The sequence below is a fragment of the Thermobia domestica genome, chromosome 12 (genome assembly GCF_964235325.1).
Source record: "Thermobia domestica chromosome 12, izTheDome1.hap1.1, whole genome shotgun sequence".
NCBI classification, from domain to species: domain Eukaryota; kingdom Metazoa; phylum Arthropoda; class Insecta; order Zygentoma; family Lepismatidae; genus Thermobia; species Thermobia domestica.
The window spans coordinates 40,868,434-40,890,383 of NC_137465.1; the positions used below are offsets into that span (position 1 = coordinate 40,868,434).

The window sequence follows — 21,950 nt, forward strand, 5'->3', positions numbered from 1 at the left end:
ATCATTAGTACAGCAGACGATACACACAAAACCAGGAAGACACGAAGCCAGCACGACGGGAACCGAAGAGGAACATGCCACCCAGAAATCGCCTATAAAAATGGACCTGAAAAGGACAGAAGTAGCAGTAGACCACTCATCGCTTAATCTACACCTGCTACTCACGTCACCTTGGACGAATGAGTTACCAAATTTCCGCATCCTGAAGTCACTGCAAGACGCCCTGACGGCTGCTATGAGCTAAAGGGTTTCCGTGTAGAACACACTTTTCTTCACCTTACTTATTATAAGGAAGATTTTGAGATATTCACTTTGTAGTTACAAAGTCTGTTTTTGTAATATTTTATAAAATAAAATTTGATGAAGGACTAAAATCCTGGACTGTTATTGTCTCTACCTAACCGACATTACAATATCTTTAGTACATCTGAACTATACCGGTAAAATTCTTAGAAATCAAGACTGACGCCAAAAGATGTGATTAAGAGAAGTTCTTAATACTTTGAAGAATGCTATTTGAAGATGATGGAAGCTATCATCGAAAACGTTTCGGTGAGTCATATTTAATACTTTTTAATCATGTATCAGTGTCTTTCCTTAAGTCAATATGTAATTCATGAAAATTCTAAAATTTGGAGTTTAATGTCCGTTTTCAGCACCAAGACTATATGAGATGTGGAGCTACAGCTTAGCCTGGAATCCAAACAACACAAGGACCCAACCCAAATGCGGATATGTTAGACATATAGTCACAAGGGTGGATCAAACTATTTATCTAATATTTAATAGTATCTTGAATTGCATAAATTTTCGCACAGTTAAATTAAAACGCAAATAATACTCCTGTTGATCAAGTCTCATCGTTTTATTCATACGCGTATCCTGATGAAAATAACAGCCTAGCACCAGCAGGCGAATGTGATTGTTCCTTGGCCGATTGTTTCCACAAATACTTATCTTACACTGTTACGTGTTTCCAGTATAAAACTATGGCTCTAGAATAGTCTAGAACAGTATTGTAGTATTGTATAAAAAAATGTAAAAGAAAGCAGTTAAACTTTTACTACTAATAATTATTAATACATCCTTTTTTCTTGTTTTCTTATAGATGATATTGGCGGCTTTATGTTTTACGGAACATAAGGTTATGAAGGGCTAGACCTATCTTTAAAGCGAGGTCCGAGCAATTACGAGTTTTTTATCTGAAGCGCTGCACCATCAGCAGGAAAAATGAAATGAATTCTTTGAGTTTTACGTCCCACTGTTATGCCGGCTAGCCTAAAGGAGACTGTGATGAGAAATGAATGAAATGGTGGAATGAAGAAAGTGTAAGGAAACGGGAGAACTCCGAGGAAACCCACGCACACGGGGTTTGTCTACGACAAAGTTCACTTGGCGTGAGCTGGAATCGAACCAGGGACCCCATGTACCAGGGGTGAACACTCTACCACTGAGCCACCGCGGCCCCCTACCACCAGCACGATTTGAACATGCGACCACGCGCAGGAACCACGTGTAAACATCTTAAAAAATTTATATATATGGTCTTGTGTTCTAACCTGGACCTGACAAGAAAATTTAATCTATTACTACTAAAAAGCATAGATTCTCACCCATTATACTTGATGGAAAATGTATCGGCAGACATCAAAATACTAACTTAACAGACATTTAATAAAAACGTTGAAGTTCTCACCACAAAGAGTTAACTTACCACAGCTTCTTACATATGTATCCATTACTTCTGGTGCAATTCCAAATGGCCCAGTATCTGAAGGATGATGTTTACGAAAGAAATTCTGAATACTGCCTTCTGTTGCAAGTACCTCTGCAACCGGTGTTGATTCGATAAATTGAACAAAACCTGAAAATATATATACATGTACTATATACATTAAAGTATATATATGTTGCGTTTGATAATATTCTTTCAATAAAATAAAAACAAATAAATTTAAAACAAAAAATCTCTTAAAAATCTTGAGAGACAAAGTTTTAAGAATAGTAGTATCACACACAGAAGTTTACATGACTTAGTAAGGCTTGACGGTAAAGGAGTGTATGTATTCGGCCACAAATAGATGTTTAAAAAAAAAAAAAAAAAAAAAGTGTTTCCTAATTGGTGCTCCGCGAACCCCCGTGAGTCAGTCGAAGAAATTTAGAGGATCTGTAGCATTATTTACATTCCAACTTCTTAACTACTACTACCCAGATACAACATTTGAAGGCGTGGGGTCCGTAGCTTGCCTAAAAATGAAAACTGGATTCCCAATTCTGAAGTAATCGGGAACTACTAATCTAACTGTTAAAATAATATGAAAGACGTAACACTTCATAAAAATTACATCTTTATATATAAAAGAAGTCCTGAGTGAGTGAGTGATAAACGCTTAAGTGAAACCGCTTATGCTCGAAACTTTAAAATTTGGAAAGACATAGGATATGTCACGTAAGGTACCACTAAGGAATGCTTTTTTTGGAAATTCGACAGGGAACGAAGGGAACATAAAAATGGCAATAATTATATTAAAATGTTCATATCTTTGAACTCCTGCAGGATAGAAACATGAAATTTGGTAAACTTTTTATTTAAAATAATAACATATGTATTTAAGCGTTTTTTATATTCAACCTACAATGGAAGAAAATGGGTGGGGCTTAAAAAATCATTATAATAAGATGTCAATGTCTCGGAATCTCTCAAGGTTAGATACATGAAAATTGATATTTGATCATTCAAAATAATAAGACACGTGGTTAAACTTTTTTGACATTTGATCTAGAAGGGAAGAAAAGGGTGGCGAGAAAAAAAATAGGAGCGAAGGTTACAATTATTATAATAACAAGAGTCTATAACTCGGAATCTTTTAAGGTTAGAGACAAATTTGATGTTTGGGATTTTTCATTTAAAATAATTAAATGTGTGTTTCATTGTTTCTTATTATTTACACCAGAAGAGAAAAAAAGGGATGGAGGTTACAATTATTATAATTATGTATGTATATTGGAATCCCTTAAGGTTAGATACGAAATTTTGTGTTTTGGACTTTTAATCTAAAATAGTGCTTTGAGATGTTTGAACAAAAATGCTAGAAAAAGAGGTGAGGGTGCTTCCCTAAGATGCCTATATGAGACGTTCGAATTTTTTGCGAGATCTCGACTTCAGATGAATTCTATAGGAAAATTACAGAAAGAAGAAAGCAAAATATTGCCTACATTTACACGTGCGGACATGTGCTGTTCTAAATTTAAAATTCAAGTATCTTCCTAGCCCTATTATACAAGCTGCTACGCCTTTGGAAATATTTCAAAGTTACAACACAACAACAAACTTGATCATGGCTCTCAGATGTCTAAAATCTATTTCAATACAAATAATCATTTTACTTTCTTTTGTTGATAACTATTCAAAATAATACATTTACTGCTTACCATGCTTACTGCTTGTCGCTAGAACCCTGTATGGCGTTAACTTGAGATCTAGATTCTCTCGACGTAGAAGTTTGTCCATTAGTGTAATGATCTGTAAAATCAATTGGTCTTGGCGCAGATCATCTCCATGTTTAAAAATAGCAACATATTCCGTCCCTTCAGTTGTTAAAAATGTCAGTCTAGAAGGCATCAGTGCTGACTTGAAGAGAGTTGCTCTGTAAAGAATAAAAGTATTGAGCGTCTCCAAATTAAAAGGAGCATAAAACAGATTTTCAAAGACGCATTTATCAAATGAGATAAAATGAAATGAAATTATCAGTATAGCTTCCTTGTATTACCGCTACAGACTGACTGATACTATGATAAATATCAAATGTATAGTGTATTTGATGAACTGATTCCACTCCCAATGGGGGGGCCGCGGTGGCTGTGGTAGATCGTTCACCTCTAGTGCATGAGGTTCTTGGTTCGATCCCAACTCGCGCCAAGTGAACTTTGTGGTCAACAAACACTGTGTGGTGTGCTTTCTCGGGGTTTTCCTGTTTATCCCAACTTTCTTCATTCTACCATTTCATTCATTTCTCATCATCACTGTCGTCTTTGGCCTAGCCGGCATAACCGTGGGACGTAAAACTTAAAAGATTTCATTGATTTTTTTCAACTCCCAATGGTACCGACCAGAACACTTTCTTTCGATCACGTAACCTCTTAAAACCTGTTCTTAAGTAAAAGTACTACTACTTAAAAACTGCAGTAAAAGTGCTTTTAAAGTAAAGTATTTAAGCCCCACAATCTGAATAGAATTTCTGTTTTTTCTAGTAGTAAGACATGAGGCATTACGTTACAAACTGATGAAAATGACTCCTTTTTTCGACTTAAAACGTACAATAATATTACCTAACACTTCAAGTATTACTAAATCAAATGCTCTAAGGATCTGCGCAGTTTATGTGAAAACTCATGGGTACATTAGTATTTGCGCTACTGCAATACAAACTACTTTTGACAATTTGTGAAATAATATTATCATGCACTAATGAAATTCACAGTCTACGGAATTAGATTATTGTACATTTATTGGCGTGTAAAACTAAACTACTCAGACCGTGAAGTTGAAAGAAGATAGATTTGTCTCCTATAAGCCTAAAACATACAGAAGTCATCTTTCTGATAATTACACTTACTTTTCAGGTACAATTCCTTTGATTTTCACGTCAGGATCCAGTGGGAAAGGAAGAGGATCAAAATTTGCAAAATTAATTTTGAAGGCCTCGGCATCTGCCAATAAAGCTTGGAGTCTCTCAGTCTGTAAAACAATAATATATATGACACATGCGTTAAAAATAAGAATATGTGACATATATGACAGATATTGTCATAGGTTTCCCATATTTTTATGCAATTATTTGCATTTTGTGTTCAGTAAGATATATTGCTCAGGAACAAAGGACTAGTTAATTTAATTCTGTGGTATTTCCTTCTTCGATATTTAGCAAATTACCTACTTCAGGAAGATTATTGATGAAACATAGAAAAATCAAGGATACTTTATTAAGATTATATCCAGTACCTTTCATACAACAAGAACTTTATCGACCTTTCAAAATGTTTCAACATTAAGCTAATTACTTCAATTGCGAGTCAATAGCGATTTGGTTCTGAACAGTAGTATTTTCGTTTTAAACCTTATTTACATTCAACACTGTATTTCTAAATGAACTACTTGATTCTATATATATGTGTACATGTATGTATGCAAATCTGAAACTGCACTTTTTATCACTCTCAACTCTGAAAACAAAGCATTCTAAAACTGTCTAATTACCAATGCTTCATTATGAGCTATGGTATTCTCAATTCACTCTGATATTGCTCTTCTAAATTCCAATCCGACCATAAATAAAAAAAATAAAACAAAAGATTGGCTGAAACAATTACCTTCTTCTTTCGATTTCCACTTTCTCTGGCGATAGTTTTAACTAGTTTCACCAATTTGTCAATGAAGTTCTGCTGCCTTGCTAGAAACTGCCTTCTCTTCTGCCAATCAATATTACCCTTGTTTAAGGCCTAGAATAAAAATATCAGCGTTAGCTTCAAACATTTAGGTTATTGATACTTCGTAATAACATGTCGTGCTGCGAGCAGCAATATTAGTAGTGACTGATAACTTAGATTATTACTCAGAATATTTAATCAGCCTCTGAATTGAGAATGTATTTTATACCTGAAATTGTAGTCACTTGTTATGAACAATTCAATATCCAAGAATCTCGACGAAAACAAAACCATGTAGAGCACTGAATTCTACATCTTTTTTCTTCCTTTATTAAGTTATAAGAAAGTCAAACAACATACTGTAGTAGTATCCTTAATTTAATATCTCTACATTTCGTTTGTGCTTAATTTGACACAATATTTGATTATCAAGTTTCAAAATTGTGCATTTTTTCCCAAACTTTTAAACATCCAACTCTAGATGAACAGACTTTTTTTTTTTTTAAAAAAATAAGTTCCTTAAAATAACGTTTATTTAAAGAGAAATATAGATACTTATGGACTCAAGGCATGAAAACTAAACCACATACACGTCTACTGGGGACCGAAGTAGCCGAACTTGAAAATAAGTATAATAATAATAATAATAATAATAATAATAATAATAATAATAATACTACTACTACTACTACTACTACTACTACTACTACTACTACTACTACTACTACTACTACTACTACTACTACTACTACTACTACTACTACTACTACTACTACTACTACTACTACTACTACTACTACTACTACTACTACTACTACTACTACTACTACTACTACTACTACTACTACTACTACTACTACTACTACTACTACTACTACTACTACTACTACTACTACTACTACTACTACTACTACTACTACTACTACTACTACTACTACTACTACTACTACTACTACTACTACTACTACTACTACTACTACTACTACTACTACTACTACTACTACTAATAATAATAATAATAATAATAATAATAATAATAATAATAATAATAATAATAAACATACCCTCCAATTTTAAAGACGTATTCTCAAAACAGTAAACAGAACATTTTCATACTATCATTTGGTTTTGAATTAAGGTAACTTGTTAAGTCCTCAAACTGCCGAAAAAAAATTTTTTTTTCATTCAATTCCACTTATGGATGCTAAAATAATAATAAAGGACTATGGATACTAAAATGAGAACATAGGACTTTTTAAACGGATGATGTTTCTCTTAACTGAACATAAATGATTGTCAGATAATTTACCTGTGAAAATCTTTTCATTACTGTGAGATACATATCCCTCACTCGAGAGTCCTGTTTTACAGCTGGTTCTTGGTCTTCACATTCTATTAGCAGGTACCTACAAAGGGAAAATTATATCGTGTTTAAATATAGTAATTTCAATTATATATATATATATATATATATATATATATATATATATACATCCATACATATAATTTGTATTTCATTAACTTTTACAGAACTTTTAACTTTAGGGTAATATAAAAATTCGCTATTTTATTTTATTAAATATTTAACTTTAAAAAGCTTCCATAATATCACTAAAGTAATGTCATAAATTTTACTAATGACTGAAAGTGTAAAGTTAAGATTATACATATCTAAATGTTCAACACTAACAGCCTGTAAACAAACGATGAACTACTAATTCATTTCGTTTAGTGTATTAACCACGTGATCAAAATGTTGATTTTCAGTCTGTGCGAGTAGCATTCAATTGATGTTATAAATGTTTATGTTTCAATATTGTACATTGGCGCTGTCTATCGGCTTATGATTTAACTTTTCAAGTCTTGAAATCACAATGATCCGCGAGAGTGTGAAATTTGAAGCTCTCGAAGTCATAGCAGTCGTGGAACTATCAAAGATACAATTTTCCTAATGTTAACTTTCTATAAACTAAATATAAACTTTTGTATTTCTTTTGTGTTGGGAAATTCCCTATAAAAATTATTACTTCTTTACAACAAATTATTATTTCTTTACATCTCTGTTACAACACAATCTATGTTCTGCAATTCAATGAATGAATGTCGTATAAAATTGGTAACGAATGGGTGTCAATCAAAGGAAAGGGTTGGAAAATACTGGTCTAGGCCAACAAAATAAATGAGAGAAAGCTATAGTGCTTTTTCTTTTTATAACATTTACGACACATCTTTGAAATGGATGATTACATTTTTTCATTTATATGTTAAAAAATATATATAAATATACATTCTAAACACAATTAGTGACATTCAATTTGAAATTTCAATATTTATGAACAAAATTCTATAAGTAAATAATAAGGCGAGGTGTAACAAGTGGTACTGCAACTTTAATATTGTTTTCGAATGGTACTGTGTTCTTCAAATCTTACAGAGAAATCCTCTTTGAGGATGATTATATACTGCAGTATGAGAAACTAGAAGAAATGTTACTTACGAAGCTTCCAGTGAGAAGCGAAATTACGTAAATTGCCACTATTTTCTGGATATAACCGAGTGTCTCGGTCACGAAAGTCACGAAAAAGTCACGAAATTTAGCTTTTTGGTCACGAATTTTTTTTTTATCTGTGCAAATATAAGTATAGACTGAAAAACTTTGTTCTATAAAACGTCAAAATTCACCACCAAAAATTATCTGGTCGGCTTTAGATGCTACCAAATCGCAAACAAACCACACTTCTATCGCACGCATGAAAATTCGGCCCAATTCGCACCCAAATTCGCTTTTGAGAATGTTCCTAAATGTTATGGTTTGCGAAGGAAAAGGTCCCGAAAAAGTCACGAAATTTCATTTTGGAATTTTAGTAGAAAAAGCAGAACTTCGTCGCCGCGAAATATAAAATAGTTTTATTTCAATTTTTTTGGTAAACAGTACAGTAGTAATACAACTGAAATGCAGTGAAGGGAAATGTTAGTAAATAACAAAGAACTTACCAATAAAAGTAATTTGCAAGTGTAGAATTTTCACAAGCCCTCTGGATGAGAAATGTGGCCAGATCACAAGGTTGTTCCTGCTCTTCTTTCTTTCCTTCTCCCTCTACAATGAGAGGATGAACAAATGATGGGTCAGCCATGTTCTCCATCAGAGAATTTGTGCGAAGAAGTTGAGGAGCTTCTCGTGTTGTTGTCGCGGATTCCGTAGGAATTAAACTGGTCGATCTTTTCATTGAAGTCTCAGTTACAGTGAATTCTCTGCAACGCAAACAAATGATAACTTTATATAACACAAAAATTCTAATATATATGTATATATATTATTCAGATCTAATGTCATTATAAGCAGTGTTGCCAGATCTGCAGATTAAAAAGTAGCAATATTGTGCTCCAAAAGTAGCGGATTTGAATTATTTGTAGCTCAAACATAAAAATGAATTATTTGCAGTTATAGCTTTTATCAAATTCCACACTGCGTCAGAAGCAGTAGAAAAGCAGAGTGCAATGAACTGGGCAGACGGTGATAGTATAAAAAATGAAATGAAATCTTTGAGTTTTACGTCCCACGGTTATGCCAATTAGGCTAAAGGAGACGGTGATGATGAGTAATGAATGAAAGTGGTGGAATGAAGAAAGTGGGAGGAAACGGGAGAACCCCGAGAAAACCCACGCACACGGTGTTTGTCCACCACAAAGTTCACTTGGCGGGGCTGGGATCGAACCCGGGACCCCAAGCACCAGAGGTGAACGCTCTACCACTGAGCCACCGCAGCCCCAGGTGATAGTATAAAGTGGGCGACTTTTCTGATTTCTATGGAGATACGTTTGCTTAATTCAGTATTGTGGACCCTGAAATACACAACGTTTACAGTGTGCTCTTTACCGTTATGCCTCACTTCTTTAATTCATTTGCTAAATTATTTATCTGCGAGCCATAAATTTTGGAATTTTTTATTGTAAGTCTACTTATTCATTATGTTAATACGGATAATACAGTAACACAATTAAATTTGCGATGTTTATGTTTACTACAACTATTAGGCATAGGCATTAACGAGGACCGCAAAACGATCAGTGATACCGCCACAATCCAAACTCAACAAAAGTCTAGTGTCAGATCTGAAGGTTAAAAAGTACTAGAACAAGAACTGAACTAGTATCGAATATGTCAGTTTCAGCAAAATTATTGTTCATTTAGAATAGAATACACAACAAACAAAACTTTTATTGTATTATATAAAATTAATAATTTTTGATTTCATACATGCAAATAGGAAAGTAGCGGCATCTTAAGAGTTATAGCCTGCATATATTTAAAACTAGCCCAAAAAGTAGCGCGCTGCCCAATAGAAAAATTTGGTAGCAAAATCTGGCAACACTGATTATTAGTAGTATGTGCATCACTATTGGAAGAAATCAATCAAAAATAGATTCTATCTGCTACTTAAAATGACGTATTTTTCATACACAGTACATAAATAAATAAATAAATAATCTATTCCAACAGAATAAACACTATCAATTGCATCAGACTGGCAAAGACCGGTATACGTTTTAACATCATGATAATTCTTTTTACTCGAGTTTTCTCGGAAACTACACATAAGAATTTACTCTCATGCATGTTATTTTATTACTATAATTCAACAAAAACTAAAATCTAAGAGTTAATAATAATTTGTGGCAATATTTCATTAACCATACTGTGTATTGTTAGTGTCACAATGGAAAGCTTGACGGGTGCATACTTCAGTATCATTTTAATGCTAACAGATGGCGTAGTAATCGTACAGCAGTAATTTTTAGCTTTACAAAACTATTAGTTTTTTTAAATTTTCTAGAAAACTACGCATGGGAATTGTAGTCCCCTCACCCATATTATTTTGTTCAGCTAAATCAGATTTCATTGACTGATATATGTCTCGTTAGGATTAGGATTTAGATTTCTGGACTTTCAACCTCTACGGCTATATTAGCCCGTCACGTATGAGGGATGACGTCCCTCGGCGATCACACTATCCGAGGAAAGGGAAGGAAGGAAGTAACCTCGGACCTTGTATGTGAGGTATCATCCCAGCATTTGCCTGGTGTGAATGAGGAAAATCCAGGAAAACCGCACTCAGGATGGCTCGCCTGAAAAAGCTTTTACACTTGTTCGACAGAGTGCCCGATGTATGTCTCGTGTTTGGACATTTTTTCCGCATTAAACCCTAATAATATTTGTAGAATTATTAATGACTGGGTATTATGTATCTTTTCTTTATCCTTACTCAAAAAAAGAAATGTTTCAATTCTTATTATGCCGTCCGACGATTATGCCCGTTAGGCTAAGGGACATGATGATAAAGACAAGTAAATGATGATGCAAGAATAGGTGGATTGAGGAACTGGGAGGAAACGGGAGTACCCCGAGAAAACCTACGGACATGATGTTGTCCACTACAAACTTATTTGGCCCGAGATCGAACCAAGGGGTCCACACACTAGATGTAAGCGCTCTACCACTGAACTATCGTGTCCTCCACTTTATCCTTACTCAAGTTAGCAGATTAGATGACAGTACTACTGATGTGTTATAACATGCCCTAGCAATTTGCTGTATACTACGTAGGTATGATTAATATGCTCTACCCATTATGTCAAGAATACCACTTCCTTTTACTATTTATTCTAGATCACGGTTACTCACAACCCATAAGATTCCACATTCCTGTTTTGTCGCAACCCTACAAACACATTTTCCTACAAACCTCCATTCCACCTATTTGGTCCACAACTCACTATTTGTTAGAGACTCAAATATATGTACACAAAGCTTGATCAAAAATATTCGGGCTGTGTAAGTCCAATTGATACATTTTTTGTTGTCGTGTTAAGATAGCACACTAGCCCTTGACATATCTTGATTTGGTAGCCATGTTGAATGCTTAATTTATTATTGGCTGTCGAAAATGTTACAAGCATTGTAAGCTCGGTGAATTTTTACTAGTGTAAAAAGTGCAACAAAATATTTGCAGTAAATATTCTTTTAAGAATGGAATAAAGTGCAATACCATATTGAAAATGTTCATTTTGGCGTGTCTTCTATGAAATAAAAGCGTTTACAAGTGGTATAAAAATTTCCAATGGAACTGGGAAGACCTGAAGACGACGAGCGCCCTTTCGCCCTAGCACACTAACAACTAATAATGACAACATCGAAAAAATTAAGACAATGATTATGACCAATCACTGAATCACAATAAGAGAGGCCGATGATGATCTTGGCTTATGCTAATCAATCTTTTTGGATGTTTTGGTCAGGAGACGTGTGGCAACAAAATTTGTTCTGAAGTTGTTGAATTTCGGGCCACTCCACTTCACTGCTTATTCGTGAAGTTCTCGGAAAAAACACCACCGTTATTGTCTCAGCTTCAATATACAATACTGACGACATAAAAGGCCAAAAAAGTTCCAGAAGTGATTTGAAGATCGGAAAAAGCTCTGGCACACGTGGGGACTATGTATTTTGAAGGGACAAAATTAATGTTGATGAACACAAGTATTGTTTTTTATTGACTAGAAAAACGAAAATTCTGCGTATTTTTTGATGAAGCCTCGTATATATACTAACACACAGTACTGTTAATTAAATTTCTGTATAAATTCACTGCAAATGAGAAATGCTGTTGTCATTTAGAAACATCGAATACTTACTTCGCCTTTTCCAGAAGCGACACTGTATCTTTTTCCTCAGAACCCTGAGAGCTATTTCGAGGTGTCGAACTCTTCCCTGATTGACTGCTTTTATACCCTTCTTTTATCTCCTCGAAGTTCTCGTACTTAAGTGCTTGAACCAACTGAAGTAAATATAGCATCAAATCCTGCAAAGACGAAGCAATTAGTAACAAAAGCGTAACAAGATGAAGGACAGAAAATAATAATAATCCTATTTCGTTACTTTGTTTTATATTAATGTGATTAGATCAGTTTGTTTTGAGATTGTCTGCACTTTGACCATTTTGATTTTGTCTCAATATCTACATTTTTTCTTTTACGAGACGCGTAATTAACTCATTTTTTAAATGCAATGATTTATTCAATAATTTGAGAAACTGTGAATGAATGAAATATTAACCATCTGGCAGTGAGCATTTCTGTCATGCTGAAACAGATTTTGAGTGGCTAGGCTCAGTCTGTCTGAAGAACTTGTTGATTATCAATATTTTTTTGATGTTCCATATTATGTACGTGGTTTTGACTTCTACCTAAGGAAGGAAATAGAGGACAAAATACTGAGATGAGACAAGTGCCTACTTTCAGTGCCGTGCCATGGAAAATCAACGCCCGGGGCGAGAGTATACGACGGCGCCCCCGTACATAGGAATGAGATCACAGACCAGCCGCGCAGCGCCACCATGGTTGGCGCGAAGCGTAAGAACTTACTTCGACGCCCGAGGCCGTCACCCCGGTCGCCCCCCCCCCCCTTCCCGGGCAGCAATGCCTACTCTGATCCTCGGCTCCAATACTACTACGTTTATGCGTTGAAAATTGTATTTTCACTAATAAGCATTATGTTACAGTTTAGATCAATCACTTACATGTAATAATGTATCCGGAATAAGATTCATTTCAGCAGATGAGTACCAACGAGGACTGAAGTTCAAAATAATGTAGCTATAGTACAGGAATTAATTAACATCTTTCAAAATATCGAATCCAGTCTGCAGCTAATCATAAGCGCAAGTAAAAGCATCTTGTAGCTTATCTCCAAAGTGTAAAGAGCATATATTTTGTCTGTTAAAAGTCTTTATGTTTATATAAAAAATATGTTTTGCAAAAATGTGAAATAAGAATACAGCCTATTTTATATAGTTCACATGTGTATTAACAATTAAATTAGTAATTTTCTTTTCTATCTTAAGTATTATCTAGTAATAATAATATATTTCAAACTTTTCTAAATATATATTTCTACTGAAAATTTAAATAAGTAATTCAGTTGCTGCAGTGTTCACATCTTATTTTGATTGCTGAACGAAAACATGCGATGTAGCCTTTAAATGAAAAAGAAAAGTTAGTATTTATGTAATACTGCTGGAGAGTAAATAAAAGATTCTGTCCGAATAAGTACTTATGAACTTCACTTCCTTTTATTAAGAACACGGGTGAATTACCGGCTCACATTTACAATAATTTCGTGGCCTTTTGTTTATTTCTGATATCTCGCGAAATAATTTCCTTCATTCACACGGAATCATTGTTGACTAAGGTTCTTCAAAAATAATTTGTTTCAAATACTAAATAATCTTATTTTCATTTTTTATGTGTTCTTTAAATTTCACACTTGGTATATTCATTTACATATTTGTAAAGTCATTCAGCTTTATTTCTTTGGTTTTCAATGTCATCAATAAAAGTGCAGCCATGGAATGCGATTTAATAGATGTTGTTATCAAATTCGAATTGATAAAGTGATAGATAATTAGAAAATTATAGCATTTACAATATAGTAATTTAGTAATTTTAATAAGAAAACTTTTCTGAAGGCCTAATATATTAATATTTAGAAGTAGCAGTCATTCGATCTCTCACCATGTCAGAAGGTGTCAACTAAGTTTACAAATATTTTTGTTTCTGTTAAAAACAAGTACCATTTTCACATGTTTCATTTAAAGGAACAAAATGCCTTCGAGTAGCTACTCACCTCATCTGGGGCTTGTTTTAGACGTGTAACTGCATAGCGTCGCACATCTGGATGTGCAAAATTTGGACTTAGCAATTCCAACGCATCTTCTACATCCATGGGAGCCCATTGTTTTAGCATATCAAGGGACTGGCGAACTTCTCCCGGTACCTTCCAATTTACGCTTTTCAAAAATTTTGTTAGAGCCTAGAAATACAGGACACAGAATATAACTACACAAACTACTTTATTACGTTGATTGACATTAATGGCTTACACATTAATGATTAACACAAGTACTCATTCAGAGTCCAATTTATCATAATTTTATTTACACTGTACTCATCAACTGTTAACACTTTGAAAAAATAATGGAATACGACAAAAATCTAACCGGTAGATTGGACAACTGCTAGCAATCTGTAAACAATCTGCAAGATTTGTGTTCCATCATTGTTCCGAATTACTTACACACTATAGATAACGGAGAAAAAGGAAGTACAAATAATGTGTCAAAAAGAACAATCAAAGAAAATAAAGTCATAGTTATGAGATCAGAATCTGTTGGGTTATTGCGGTCTGAAATCGTAAGATACTACATCTCACGGCAACTTAACTCAATTACTAATGTTAGCCAATATAGTATCAATTATCGAAGAGAAAGTAACTGCGCTTTATTAGGAACTGTTAGTATTAAATTTCTAAAGAGTCATTTAAACTACAATTTGCGCCATGTTTCTTTTCCCTCAAACTACCTGTAAAACACACGACAAAATTAAAATTTGAAGAACATAGCACTCTAGAATTTAGAAAGTTCTGTAGCTGAATAGCTTTAAACATTTTTGTTATAGCTGACAATGAGAAATGCGTCACGACTATTTTACAACTTACAACAAGATCATGACGCGCTTCTCAGTTATAAATAACATGTTCGAATCCATCAAAAAAACCTAAATTTGAGGTCACTATTTAATATTTTAATTTGTTTCACAATTATTTTGAAGAAAACGAAAATGGCGCCTAGGGTGAATGATTCGCACGCTACCTGCAATGTATAGCCTGTATATAAATCTAATATACAACAGGTATTTCCTGGGAAGTCATATGTATTACATATATATACGTATTCTGTCTTGTATCAAAAGGTGGGTATAGCTTCTATACATACAATCTTGTTCATCGATTTTTACACAGCAGTAAATATTAAAATAATACACAAAAGACATTTTACCATATTTTAGAAAATAACTAATCGCAAACGTCATAAAAATGCTCCTGGCCTGGGAAAATATTAACAAAAACAGTCTTGGTGGCTGTGTTAGAAAGTAGAGCAAAAAATATTCCGTTTTTACTTCCAATCCTGAGCAGTAATTTAAAAATTTCCTTCGAGAAATCGCTTAAAGAGCTCTGAAAGAACAAGGGAGAATATTTTGAGTTTTTCTATACTACTTATCTGATAATCCAGCTTGCAATTAAATTATTTTGCCACGAAATTAACTGTATCATAATTACATCATTTCTTCAAAACGAAACTATTTCCGATTCATGTTATTGGGATGTTTAGCTTATCTTGAAGTTCTTTCGTCTTCCAAAATTTAAAAAACATTTGTTTCTCGCAACTTATAAAGAACACAAAACAAGATCAAAAAACTGAATAAATTGAAAAATAATACAAACCTTTTTCTGATTGCTGAGATAAAAGCGGAATTTCCATACTAAGTCTTGCTCCTCCGTGGTAAGTTGTTTGGTTGGTGGATAGCCAACAATTGTATTTAGCAAATCTCGCACACTGGCATTAGGCTTCAAATCTTTATCTGACACACCACTTCGAAGGCTACGCGCAAGTTTGTGGTGCTTATTTTCCACCAAATTTTCCTGTGAAGTGTAAAAGAATAAATAAATACTGGCAACTTTATACTGCATTACAATCTACAGATATTTTAATTTTTTTGTTTTTCATTACTCGTACTGAAAAAATATGTACTTTAAAGTTACTATAGAATACTGTAAATAATTTTCTCTTTCTCAGCCTTTAGTCCATAACGACAACGATTATTAAAAAAAATATATCAACCATACCTATTTCAATGGAGAATTATTTTATTCATACTGTACGGATCCCCACCTTCAGCGCAAGCACGTGTTACTACAACACGTGCTACTACTTACAAACAGTATAAGCAGATGAAAGCTACAACCAGGAAGACACGAAACTAGGACAGCGGGGCCCGAGGAGGAACCAGTTATTAGTCTGACCACTGATCAAACAACCTACACCCACTTCTGAGGTCGCCACGGACTAGGGAGTACACCTAAAACTAAACCCGAGGTCGCCACGGACTAGGGGTCCTAACCACAACAAAACCTCGCGAAGCTGTTTTGGGTTGAGGAGGTTTTCCTACAAGTTCACCCAAAACCTGCAGATGCTCTAGAGACTGCTTTGAGCAAAAGGGGCACAGTGGAAAACACCTTTCTCCTTCATCTTGGTCGTTTTAAAGGAAGACATTATTAAATTACTCTTTGTAAAATTCAAAGATAACTGTATTTAGATTTTGTAATAAAAATTGGTGAAGGGGAAATATCTAGACTGTTATTGACTCTACCTCTAAGACATTACAATATATTTTATAATTCCGATTATTTTCTCTAAATACAGTAGATTGTGGTTTATTTGGAGTTTAGCGTCTGTTCAGAACCGAGGCTATATAAGAAGTGAACTTACTGCTTAACTTGGGATCCGAACCAATATGAACTCCCACCGGCAATATATATATAAAGAGATGCTTGAAAACTATTTTTGCGCAAAAGATTTTACGTAGATTACATTCGCAATATCACTAACAAATATACTGTTCGGGATTTATACCACCTGAAGACTAGACTATACAGAAGCAAGAAATTAAACAAAGAGAAAATGTATCGTGTTAGTGAACTGTTAGGTAGACTTGCCATGGTCTTGCTATTTCCGACCTGGGTAAGAGACTAACTGCTTTTGCATTACCAGATTTTTATCATATTCATTTTCGCTCAATTTTAAAATATAGCGTCTCTTCTCAAAAATAAAATGACTTTAGAATTTTTCTTATTTTAAAAGAATTTTCTCCACATTTACTCCACATACTTTCTTACTCTTGTACTCTTCTTATAGCAGAAATGCCTAACAAAAATAGTAATAAAATAAACTAGTCCCCCCCCCCCTTTCGGGACAGGTCATGAAGGTCCAAGAGCTGTGTGTGGAGATAAACGATTTAAACTTCTTTGACTTCCACAATCACTTCCGGTCCGGCCTCCTTTATTTTTCCAAGTTGCACCAGGCAGAGATGTACGTCCTGACGACTTTAATTTTAGGAGTAATTTTACAAATTTTGTTATAATTTATCTCCATATTGAATTTGGACGTCCCAAAAGCTTTGAACCCATGCAGAAATAATTTCGGTGTATCTGCTTGGCCCTAGTACGCATTTTAAAGAGCCTGGATGAACCTCAGACCCGCACTAGTACGACGGTAAAAAAAGAACTTTCCCGCTCCCATCGGGATCGAACTCAGGCCGTCTAGTTGATGGGAGACATTTAACTAGCCACACTAACAAAACTAGTACCGGGATCTAATATAACTAGTATGTTATTTTAATAATGGCATGGATATATTTGGTCTAGGAATTAATTCGGGCGGTTGGTACGCACACATTGAAGCTGTAGTACAAACACAAAATACATAAATACCTTAAGAAAAATATTGTCCATCGCTAGCCACCACTTTCGCCCATCTGTCAGGCAATGTACGGATTCCGTGGCGAAAGAAGTCCTCATCCTTGGAAGCGATCCAGTCAGAGACCCATGTTTCGATATCTTCTGAAGAAGTAAACCGCTGTCCAATCAAATCGTTGTTCATGCAATCGAACAAGTAGTAGTCCGAAGGAGCAACGTCTGGTGAATACGGCGGGTGGGGTAAAACTTCCCATCCGACATTTTCTAAATAGGTTTTGACCGGTTTTGCGACATGTGGGCGAGCGTTATCATGTTGAACAATAAGTTTATCATGTCTGTTCTCCCATTCTGGTCGTGTTCTGGCCAGAGCTTGCTTCAAACGCATTAATTGTCGTCGATAACGTTCTCCATTCATAGTTTCACCCGGTTGCAGCAGCTCATAGTACACCACACCTTTCATATCCCACCATATGCACAGCATAACCTTTGCACAGTGAATATCTCGTTTTGGTTGTGATGGACCTGGTTCACCTGGTTTCACCCAGGCTTTTTTTCGTTTAGGGTTCTCGTAATGGATCCACTTCTCATCACCCGTAATAACTCGATGCAGAAACCCCTTTCTGCTCTGTCGTTGAAGCAGCAATTCGCAAATGGTTTTTCGTCTTTCAACGTCTCTGTCTTTCAATTCATGTGGAACCCAATGTGACATCTTTTGAATCATTCCCATGGCTTTCAAGCGTTTGGAGACTGTTGTTTGATCAACGCCTAATGCTGCTGCAAGTTGTTCCTGCGTTTGACACGAATCCTGCTCGAGCAATGCGTCAATTCTTCGTCTTGAAATTTTTTTGGCTGTCCAGCTCGCTCTTGGTCGGCCAAGCCGAAATCACCACTTCTAAACCGTGCAAACCGCTTCTGACACGTTCGCTCAGCTAGAGCATGGTCACCATACACTTCCACCAAAATACGATGACTTTCAGTCGCACTTTTCTGCATGTTAAAGTAATGCAGCAGGACACCCCGCAAAAACACTTTATCAGGCACAAATTGCGCCATGTTCACTTAACTACAAACTGGTGTTGTTGACGCTTTAATCCACTGCCCTATACTACGAACGATACGCGATGACAGGGGTTTGCAACACATGTGTGGATACACGGAACTGTGGGACGCTCCGTTCGTTGCGCCATCTCTTGTCCACCCGCACGAATTAATTCCTAGACCAAATAAACATTTCTTGATAAAGACATTTTTCTCTCTTTAAACAAGGTTTATTTACTTTTCTTTGACAATACTGGTACATTATTTCTTTCTCCTTATGCTGTGTATACAATACGGTTATAAACTGCTTTTTGACTACAAATACGTTCTACATGTTCCTGGTTTCTATTGTCATTCTATTTTTATCCGTTGGCTTAATATGAAATCCTACAAGCTCTAGTAGTAACTTCTCAAAAACAAGTTTTTCTTTGAGCACAGATTTATGAACTTAAATAAATTTTAGTTAATATAAAATAAAAAATTGAAATATAAAACCCTGTTGCTCACCTGCAAAATTTCGTGATCAGGAACAGTAACGATGTCAGCCTGCACTCTGAACTGATAAACTTCATCCCCGTCCTTTTCGTAATACACCACGGAGTGCTGTAAGGTTAAAGATACGCAATTACAAAATAAAATAGTCTTTTGGCAAATTTAGTTTACTTCATGTTATTAATGGAATATAATCTACATTTCACAGTCAACCACTCAACAATTCATCTTATAAACTTCTCATTAATCTAAATTAACTAACTTATTCAGACATTACAAGAAGAAAAAATGGCTGAATATGAGATTGCGATATAGTAAAATTAATGATGCACTTCTGGATTGTTAGAACTCCAACTCTAACGATCAAAGTATTTTCACTTCAAAAACATCTATTCTTTAATTAGGTATATTTTCAAAATGGCTTTTTTTAAAAATAAATTTTAGTACAGAAATTGACAAAACAAAACTTCTTTTTAAGAAACTAAAATTCGATGCAAGGCGCTTTTGCCTATTTTGTTATGTTTTTATTGTTTACAAAATTTATTATTTTTTAATCGAAATCAAAGCTGGAAAATACGTTGTAATGAAGAACCATAACAAATGCATGGAATCTTAATAAGAAAAGTACTTAAAACTACCGCCGGTATATAACTCACAATTAGCTGAATGTATATTTCAGTAAATATTTGAATCACGAAATGTAAGTGTATCGTTAGCATTATCAACATTATCAATTCAGACAAAGCCATTTCTAAACTATTATACCAAATACTTTCTCTGTATTATATTGACCAATACCATGAACATTTTTACAAATACGAGGTAATGGCGGATATCATGAAAGATTGATACATACACAAAAGTAAAGGTCGAATATTTCTTTGAAGTATGTTACAACCAAAGATACTTACTGGAATTCCTTCGAATTCAACAACAGGGAACTCGACCATCACATACATGTAGTCGGATTTCCTCTTCTCTTTCTCATTGATCATTCCTATTTCCCGGAAAGTCAATCTGTCCAACCAATCCACTTTTGTCACGTGGCCATTTCTATGCTTCTTCACTAACTGCAAATAAACACAATTTGAAAACAAGGTTACAGGATATATTGAAAACGCTATAATCCAAGCTGCAAAGAACACAAGCGTCTTTATTGAAAGTATGAAATTCAGCTGCAGTTTATTGCTCTTCTAAAAAATTGTAGTCAACACACATCCTAACCAAATAACATACCTTATTTATGTTACATTTATCAATGTAAAGAGTAAATGTAAATACGCAACCATGCTGTGGTAAATGAAAGAAACTCAAAAAGCTCATGTACTCAGTTATATCAAGAGACAGGAGAGTATTTGAAGCTGTTATACAAAATGCTTTATCAACTTTTGATAGTTTGTGTTATAGATGTAAGGTTGTCAAATTTCAGTTATTATAATTTAATCACTGTTTCTTAATTAAATCTCTTGTATGTTTAAAATTCCTGTCTTATTGTACCCAGTACAAAGAACAGCATAGCTTCATCTCTTCAAAGTATATCAATATTTTTTATTCTTTAAAAACATCGAGTGGCCATATTCTTTATACATGAACTCATAAAAATTTAATTTTTAACTTTTGCGTAGAAAGTCAAGCTACGCAATCTGTCTTAGAATAAGTGCTTCAACTGATTTGTTTTATAGTCCTATATATTTAAATAATTATATTCAACTAATTTCTTCTTATGTATGCAGTAAAAAACTAATCAAAAAATGTATGTGTCACAGACTGCAGGCCTTACACTTTAGTACTGTTTAAAAACTAAGAACAGGTATGAGGAAATTCTAACGAAGAAAGAAACACATATTAGAGATATGCTATGATGTATAAGTTTAGATACCACTTCTATGATTGACCACTATTGTTTAAGCCATTACTGGAGTTTTACGCAATAAAGAGATACGGAATAGCCTGATGTTATTAACAAAATACTCACCTTAGCCAACCGCTGCATTTGCTCTTTCCCATGGTCTCTTCCCTTCCCTGGGGTGGTCGTTGGAATATTCCCGTCTGCCACTTGATTTGGCCATACTCTCAGATCTACCATTCCCTGTGGAAAAAGTTCATAATATTATGGTTAATTACAAATATACGAATGGAAACTAAACTAAACTATTCATAGCAAGAAAACTTTATAACAGAAGTCACCATAATCGAGGATTACCGAATTATAAATCAACGCTTAATCCCAGTTTACATGTTCGGAGCTTCGCCGGACTACTTCAGCAACCTCTTTATCATCGCAGCTAGAAATAATGGCGCTGGAAACCGACGTGCTGCCAGACGTTACCAGTCTAGACCATTTGGGCAACAATATTTCTTGAGCGGTTGTAGTTTCACGACGGCTAGTTTTAGTTTGCTTGTTTCTTCTTTAGCCTACACGGAATAACTTGCTAAACACGTTTATTTAATAGTTAACTTTTAATTTATTTTTTTTTTTTTAAATCTACGATTGAAGGAACACAAAAACTCCAAAAATTCGTTAGCTCATAGTTTAGGAGTATCTATAAACTCAGAAAAAAACAATTTCTAATCTTATATTCACTAGCCAACGCAGGAAAGGTATGTTATAATAACGCATTTTCTG

At 34.5% G+C, this 21,950-nt stretch overlaps 1 protein-coding gene across 3 annotated transcripts in view; it reads right to left on the reverse strand.

The window, feature by feature from the left end:
- Pi3K59F (phosphatidylinositol 3-kinase 59F) overlaps positions 1 to 21,950 on the reverse strand; it is a 109,392-nt gene that overhangs the window by 3,679 nt on the left and 83,763 nt on the right. For all 3 annotated transcript variants that reach the window (XM_081733632.1, XM_081733634.1, XM_081733633.1), the window contains 12 exons: positions 21,300 to 21,413; positions 20,236 to 20,394; positions 19,340 to 19,435; positions 15,764 to 15,961; positions 14,108 to 14,293; positions 12,118 to 12,284; positions 8,422 to 8,679; positions 6,737 to 6,833; positions 5,371 to 5,499; positions 4,617 to 4,738; positions 3,433 to 3,647; positions 1,715 to 1,864 (listed from right to left, as the gene is read on the reverse strand). In XM_081733632.1, coding sequence (XP_081589758.1) covers positions 1,715 to 1,864; positions 3,433 to 3,647; positions 4,617 to 4,738; positions 5,371 to 5,499; positions 6,737 to 6,833; positions 8,422 to 8,679; positions 12,118 to 12,284; positions 14,108 to 14,293; positions 15,764 to 15,961; positions 19,340 to 19,435; positions 20,236 to 20,394; positions 21,300 to 21,413 — 1,891 coding nt within the window. The remainder of the gene's footprint in view (positions 1 to 1,714; positions 1,865 to 3,432; positions 3,648 to 4,616; positions 4,739 to 5,370; positions 5,500 to 6,736; positions 6,834 to 8,421; positions 8,680 to 12,117; positions 12,285 to 14,107; positions 14,294 to 15,763; positions 15,962 to 19,339; positions 19,436 to 20,235; positions 20,395 to 21,299; positions 21,414 to 21,950) is intronic.